The 7,539-nt window shown below is 48.4% G+C and overlaps 1 protein-coding gene across 1 annotated transcript in view; it reads left to right on the top strand.

Moving 5' to 3' along the window:
* Positions 1 to 7,148, top strand: part of LOC116218455 — a 7,349-nt gene extending 201 nt beyond the window's left edge. The window contains exons 1-3 of the mRNA XM_031560259.2: positions 1 to 1,229; positions 1,833 to 2,551; positions 6,369 to 7,148. The exon at positions 1 to 1,229 is cut by the window's left edge and continues 201 nt beyond it. Of these exons, the coding sequence (XP_031416119.2) occupies positions 72 to 1,229; positions 1,833 to 2,414 (1,740 nt within the window). The 5' untranslated portion in view covers positions 1 to 71 and the 3' untranslated portion in view covers positions 2,415 to 2,551; positions 6,369 to 7,148. The remainder of the gene's footprint in view (positions 1,230 to 1,832; positions 2,552 to 6,368) is intronic.
* The last annotated feature ends 391 nt before the right edge of the window (positions 7,149 to 7,539 follow it).

Below are 7,539 nucleotides of genomic sequence, written 5' to 3'. Positions count from 1 at the left end.
TTCCTCCTCCTTCCTCCTGCTGCTGCTCTTACTGCTGCTTGTTTTGTGAGTCAAAGTGGACTCCCCCTGGCATGCACTCCTCCTGCACCTCCGACGACAATGCCGCAGTGCTGGGATCAGGATCTGGCTGCGTGCTCCACCACCCTGCTGCTGCTACTCAGCACTACGGTCACCTCTGCGCCCACGATGGGCCCTCGCCCGCCAACGGTGCCCCTGTGCCCGAGGGCCGCTACGGGCCCCGCTCACGGGCCTTGCCGGAGGAAGAGGAGGGAGGTGCAGTGCTGGAGGGGCCCCGAGCCAGACGGCCATTCACCTCGCTGATGAGAAGGGGAAGTGGGGAGGAAGAACTAGAGAGAAACGGCGGCGGCGGCGGCGGCGGCGGCGGCCATGTTATGCCCAGGAACACGCAAAGGAGGGTGGATTTTTACTTAGGGCCGAACCACTGCGCTGTGTTGGGGGACTGCACACCACGCTTCCCGCAGGAGTGGGATCCATGTTACATCCCCCCTCCGAGATGGAACTGGCCGGCAGTGGAGCCCTGCTGGGAGCACTGTGCGTGCAGTAGGGATGTCCGGCCAGAGCGGGAGAGGACGCCTCCTCTGCCACCGCTGCCACCGCTGCCACCGCTGCCATCACCTCCGTGCTGCTACTCGCCCGAGAGACGACCTCTCAGTGCCAGCCATGCACCACACCAGCCTCCCCCAGAGTTCAGGGGTCATCCGAGACGCAGGGAGGTCGTCCACAGTGGCATGAAGGAACCCTGCTGGGAGTGTGTGCGAGCCCACTATTGGAGGGACAGACATAGGCCTGACCTCATAGCTGTAGACCCTGTTTGTGGATACAACGGCCAGTACCAACAAGCGCTCAGTCCTGTGCTCTCATATGGCCATGAACATACTTACGAGCACCAAAGACTTAGCAGGCAGACGAGCCCTGAGCATGGGACTTGTAATGGGCCAACACTGGGCCAAAGAACGTTCTTCCCCACAGAGGTTCCCCCGGCAAAGTTACGAGGCCCTGAGGAGTCCGGTTTCTGTCGGCCCAAGAGTGTGCGCGGACTGCGGAGGAGGGAACACGAGTCGGAGGGACAGAAGGAGAAGGAAAGTAAGTCTGGAGCAGTGAATCAACAGAAGAGTCAGGGTTCCGTGAGAGAACAGATCCGGAGGGTGATGGGTGACCTGGAGGAGGTTCTTGGAGGCCTGAAGCAGGTTCACCTGGAGATGAAGGAGGTGAGAAGGAGGTGGTGGACTTAATACGTGAATGAACAGTAACAGTGTTTGAATACATAGATTTTCCCATTCAAAAACTTGCAGCATTGCCATAACTTAACAAAAGTAAATGCTGTTTCATGAAATTTGATTCCGATTGTTGTTGGTAATGACATGTCTATGCACCTTTGTCTCCAAGTGCTTAGTTTCTAAACTCACTAAATACTGTATTCTCATACTACTCAGGTTTGTAAGTGTGATTATGGACCCAGGATTAGCCTAATTCTCTGTTTTGGTATTAAACCAGAGGTTGATCAAGCAGGTTTTTTTCTTTCTGGAGGTCATCCAAGGCTCACATCATCATTTTTTTTCGTGATGAAATAGGGAAAAATGCACATAACAGTCAGGTATTGGATTGACATTGACTGCAAGCATATTTTCGCCCCGGGTTAGCTCTCAGCAGGAGCAGTGATGTAATCCCCTAAAAACTGCAACTTTCATCTTCAGGGAAGAAGTGTTATACAATATGCCAAACACAGAAACGGCGCTTTGTTTATCAACACACACTCTGAAAAACACAAAACATAAAGACGTATTTGCATCTCTCTTTCTCTTTCTGCTCAGGTTGTGCAACAAATTGACGTCTTGACCACTAACATTGACCTTGGCGGAGACGAGTTGAGCAGTCGGACTTCCCATGAACCTCTGCTTCAACAACAGGCTCTCTGCCACGAGGTCAAGGCACTCGTCCACATGCCAGCCGACACTCACCCCCCCCAGGAGCCGCAGCCACAGCAGCAGCCACACGGCATCAATGGTCACCCCACCCCCAAACTCTCCACCTGTCACCCCTCCATAACACGGCGAGGGCACACTCCCACCGGCGACTCACACCGGGTCAGGGCCCTAATCTCGGGCCATGAGGCCACGAAGAACAGGAGCAAAATGAACGGCAACTGCGTGGCTCCTCGCCCGCCTCGGGACCGGGTCAAAGACGCCCAGAGACGAAGGATAGAGCTTGCCTCTCTGCCCAGCTCGCTCCCCGCCAATGGCAGCACCACGTCCGTCAAGAACCACAAGCCTCAATCCTACCCCAACCACAACGGGCGGGCGGAGCTCCTCCATAAGGACTTGGATGCGTCCGTGAGTGCCGTGCGGACTGCTGCCCACCAGGGGAAGGGCGGGCAGCTCTCCACGGCCGTGTGAGGTGAGGGGTGGGTGGGGCTCGGTGGAGGGAACACTCCGAATGGAGACAGAGTCTCCCACCTTGTTGCCATGGACATGGCTGTGCGGCTTACCTGGAGAGGAACGACTCTGGAGGTCCTGTGTCTGGGTTACTCAGGGTGAGTAGAGGGGAGGGAGAGTGGCTCGTTAAAGGCAATGTGTTGATTGGATGGAATTGTATATGGCTCAGTGCGAGCCACGATGTTTGTTTCCTATTTACAGAGCCAGGGCCTTGTATATATATCAGAGTTCTTTTGTGTGCAATTAGCTGAATTTGGCAAAAAGCGTATTGGATTAGAATCGCGGACTGCACCTTTAAAAGAATAGAAGGTCATATTACGCCTTTGTGCTAGAAGAATAGGATATTGTATTCACATTACTCTCAGGCCTCTTCAAATCCTCTTACGTACCTCTACACTGAGAATAGAGGAATGTTGCAATCTTACTTCTAATGAGCTTTTTAAATACATGTTGTGACACATGGAAATGACTTTCAAGTGGTTTCACTTGTGCAATTGTACTTTCCGGTTGAGAAAAAAAAAACACTCAAGTCATTACCTTAAAGAAGTTCAAAAAAGTGTTTTTGTCCAACTTGGTATGGAGCTTCTCAGTGGAGATATTCAAAACACATTTTATTTCAGGACTTTTTCAGTCACACTTCATTTGTCAGATGTGCTCTGCATTGATGTGCCAGTCAACTCGTGGTGAGTTAGTCATGGGGCACCGAGACCCTGGGGTTTCCCCTCTCCCCAGCTCCAGAGAGAGAGCCTGTCTCTGGGACACATATGGCCCTGATCGGGAATCCACAGGACCAGCACCAGGCCTGGGCCCTTACTCCCTTGCCAGAGTGCTTGTCTGCTCCCTGGGAAGAGCTGCAGATTTGGCTGAAGCCGGAGATCAGGAGCATCTGATGAGCTCTAATCAGATTAGGCCTGGAATGAGAGCCTGTGGGAGACTGGATATCTAGCAGGAGGGACTGGGTACCTCTACAATGCCTCTTATTGACTAGTCCGGCCGGAGGGGAGGATGGGAAGCCCTCAGTGTGATCACACGTGTTCTGTGCATCTTATGAGACAAATTAACCGCGAAGTGGCTGCGCTCTAGGTTGTGTCACACCTGATAGCAGGAGACTTTGATATGGACTTAAACTTGACCAGACCTTGAGCCTGGAGTCATGCTCCGGTCTGATCCTTTATCCTGCTCATAAGTGGAGTCTGACTCCACGCTAGTTGGCTTTTGCATCACACCATGATGCTGTCTCTAAAGTGTCATTATGGCCGTGCTAGTGAAGTGTAATTAAATGTCTGTGTGCTGATGCAAACACTTGCGGCACAGTTTATGTATCTTATCATTCAGCGACAGGCACCCATGTAAATACCCATTCGCCCTATGCCAAAGTCTCATTTGGTTTGCATAACAGAACACTGGTTAGATTAGAAAACTCCTGAAGGCAAATTCACGAACGTGTGTATCACTGTAATGGAGTTGTTGTAGCAGTGGTATGCGTAGGGGCAGATCAGGGTGGCTAGATTTGATTGAGGTTTGTGTGGGTGTGAGGGTATGTGTTTGGGTTGAAAGGGAGGGAACAACCACATATGTTACAATAACAGGTCCTGTTTTGAAACACCAAAACACAACATTGCTGCTCGCTGCTAATTCTGGGAAATTGTGAAGAGGGGTGGGGATGAATCATGTTTCGGGAAATGAGAAAATGTGAGACTGCACTCCGGCCAAAGGTATTGTGCTCTAACACAGGGACTCCTTCAGCAGCACTTGCCCTGGATAGGAGCATTCTCAAGAACAAGTCCCATGACTCACTCTCTTAGTCACCCGCAAGATGTTAGGAGCCCGCCGTGTTCATATCTCAACTGTGTCAATCTGTGATTATTTTCTCATTATAGATATGTTTTGCTGAATGACAACAACAGACATAATAACTTGATTTGTTTGAACAAAAACAACACAAACGGCAAGAACAATCGTCACAGCACAACTGGTGTAACAATAGCCACCTCTTCCTTCTGTAGTGGAGGTTCATATTGAGAGAGTTGGTTGAATGGCCCTCTGGTGGAGACTATTTGGAAGTGCGGTCTATTTTTCTTCCCGGGGCCAAGTGCTCAGTATGGTTTTAATTATAAACTTCTCGGCGGAATGCCAGACTGAACAAGGCCAGCTCATATTGTATTTGTAATGGTCGCTTAAAAACATAAGCACTCGCGCTGATTATTTCAAGAGCAGAGAAAGGCAAACGGCATCAACCTGATTCAAGAAGAGAAACCACAGTGAGAGAGAGATAGAGATGGAAGGACAAGTGATTCCAGAATGATTCTAACTACACCAACATGTGTGCAAAAAAATTGTCTTTATCAGCCTTACAGCCAAAGAGTGTTTGGATGATGGCCATGTTTACACATTAATCTCCTGTGTTAGAGATGGGAAGGGTGCTGTGATTGCTGTGATGGCTACGATGGCCATGATGGCGGCCGAGGCCTGTTCGTGTGGTGGCTGGCATCCACGGTGACGCCTTAATTATTATGCTTGTGCCACTCGTTTGGCAGGTGCCAGCCAGATTCATTGAGAGTTCCCACACAATGACACCCATGTCTGTCACAGGGCTGTGCAAAGCTAAAGACAGATGAAAGAAAAGAAGGAAGGAAGGAAGGAAGGAAGGAAGAAGGGAAGGAGGGAGTCAGAGGAAGCGTTCAGAGAATTTAGAGGGGCGTGTTAGGGTGCCTGTGACATTTTTGGATTTTGGAATGAGCATTGTTCAGATATTTGAACATTGTTGCTTCCTTGCAGTTTGGGCTGTTCTGTATATATTCGGAATGTTATTGTTCTTCAGTGTGCTCAGAATATGAGGTTGAGTGTGTTTATAGTGTGTTATTAAGGGGCGTAGCCACTTGAGGGGGTGGACGGGGTCATCCCCCTATTCCCCCCCCCCCCCCCATCCCCCCCAGTCTGTGGATTCTTTCCCCAAACTGCCAAAAGCTCTCCATCTCCCTGTGCATAACATAAAAGTCCCCTTTTGGGAAATAATGCCCCATCCCCCCTAGTAGGCTGTCTCTGTTTTTGCAATCTGAAGCCTACCGCAAGGTTAGCAGTGCATTAGGGGTAAGGGGCAGTGTGTGTGTGTGTGTGTGTGTGCTGGGGTGTGTGTGGGGTCAAGGGTTCATCCAAGAGTGCCATTCTTCCCCTGCATGGAGCTTCAGATAGGATTCAGGTCAGGGCCGAATGCATTCCAACTCAGCTGCTGTAGCTAATCTGAACATCTTCTGTCTGAAAGCACATGATGAAGCTAGTGCTATCTGCCCAAGAACCACAGGATATGACTGCTGAGCCTTTTGTCAGCCTCACTTAAGATGAGTCCTCTGTAGCCAACCCAGGTGCACCAATAAAATCTCCAGCCTCTCCCTCTCTGAGAGATGTCTGCAAGATTGAAGTTTTCCCCTCTGAACAAACAACCTCATTCAACCCAAATGCAGAGGTGTAGGTTTATTTTTTACTGATTTTACAGGTTTTTTATAAAAACATTTTACAGGAGGGTGAAGATGTACTTACAGGAGTATGTAAGTGTGAATGTAAGTGAAAATCCAATTCCCTCTCTGGATCTGAAGTATGAAGTTTGACTGCGCACCAGAGGAGTTTCCCTGCCACAGCTGATTCATCTTCATAAAATGCTTTTTTAACCATGTGCGTCTATCATGGAGCCATTTTGGATTGGGGTCCTCTGTATTTGTGATTGTACTCTTATTTGTGAACCCTGTTACACTTGAAAAGCATATATTACAAGTATCACTGGTGTTAGTAACACTGGGAAAAATGAATATTATTGAATAATATATTACAGCTGTACACACAATTATTAATGTGAATGCTTCTTCAAAGGCAGAGTTATGCTCACAAAGTCATTACTGGAAAATGTCTGTTTTGTAACAGGTACTGAAGCCAAAGAGGGGCAGAGAGTGGGAGACGTGAAGAGAGACAGAGGCAGAGGGAGTGTTGGCTTCTGGGAGGAGGCTCGCTGCCTGAAGGGGGAGGCATTTCCAAAGGAAAGGAAAGCTCTGGATCATCCTGTCACGCTCTGGCAGACTCCAGCTCTCCCCAGCATTCATTCAGTCAAGCTCAACTACCTTCCTCAAGGGGACACTTACTGAACACAGGCGCTTGTCCTGTTTTGTATGTGTGTACGTGAACGTATACATGTACGTGTACGTGTATGTGTACGTGTACATGTGTATGTGTGTGTGTGTGTGTGTGTGTGTGTGTGTGTTTGTGTGTGTGTGTGTGTGTGCACGTGTGTATTTGTGCGTGTGCGCATTTGTGTGTGTGTGTGTGTTTTTAGTTACCTCAGACTGAGGATGGACATGCAAATATTACCAAAGATACATCTGAGAACTCTCTGAGTTTCGTGATAAAAAAAAAAACTCTGTTAGGCACAAAGTAATCCTCTAATGGTGAAAAAGTGTCTGTATTTTTGCTGCTCTAATATTTTGAAATAAGCTCTGCTATGCTTGGCCAGTGTCTCCCTGGCTATTGTCACCCTATCTGGTGTGAGTGCACGCCTCGTACTCTTTTGAGGGGATTTGTAAACTGTGAGGATTGGCTATACCCTCCCCACTTTTGGAGTAGTGTTTTCATATGAAAGCTATTGCACAAATTATGTGTTGGAACCGTAGCCAAAGCACCTAATCCTGCGATAAAGGAGTTGTAACTGGTCTTCCTGTTATTTCAATGTCTCATTAATTTCTGCATTGCCACCACAAGAGGGCAGTGTTGTATCCACCAGAGCCAAATGTAGTAATCCTGGACAAATGGATGTCTGAAGACTTTTATTGTTTTTGGGGGAGAGAGCGAGAGAAGAAATGTGGAACAGTTAGGATAAGATTAAGTTGTCTGAGTAGAGTAATTTGATGCTGAGAACAAATAAATGAATCAACTTTGATCAGTTACTCTCAGATTCAGCATACACTAAAAAAAGCATAAAGTATAAAGACTGTTAGTCTGATCTAAGACAAAGAATTCATTCAAGGGAAAAAAGGATGGTGTTTTCTTGGAAGTTATTCTCCTAATAGCTTCAAGATGAGGACAGGATGCAGTCCGCCTTGAT

The sequence above is a fragment of the Clupea harengus genome, chromosome 22 (genome assembly GCF_900700415.2).
Source record: "Clupea harengus chromosome 22, Ch_v2.0.2, whole genome shotgun sequence".
Taxonomy (NCBI): Eukaryota; Metazoa; Chordata; class Actinopteri; order Clupeiformes; family Clupeidae; genus Clupea; species Clupea harengus.
The sequence above is the reverse complement of the archived record's forward strand: the minus strand, read 5'-3'. Positions and strand labels throughout refer to the sequence as shown.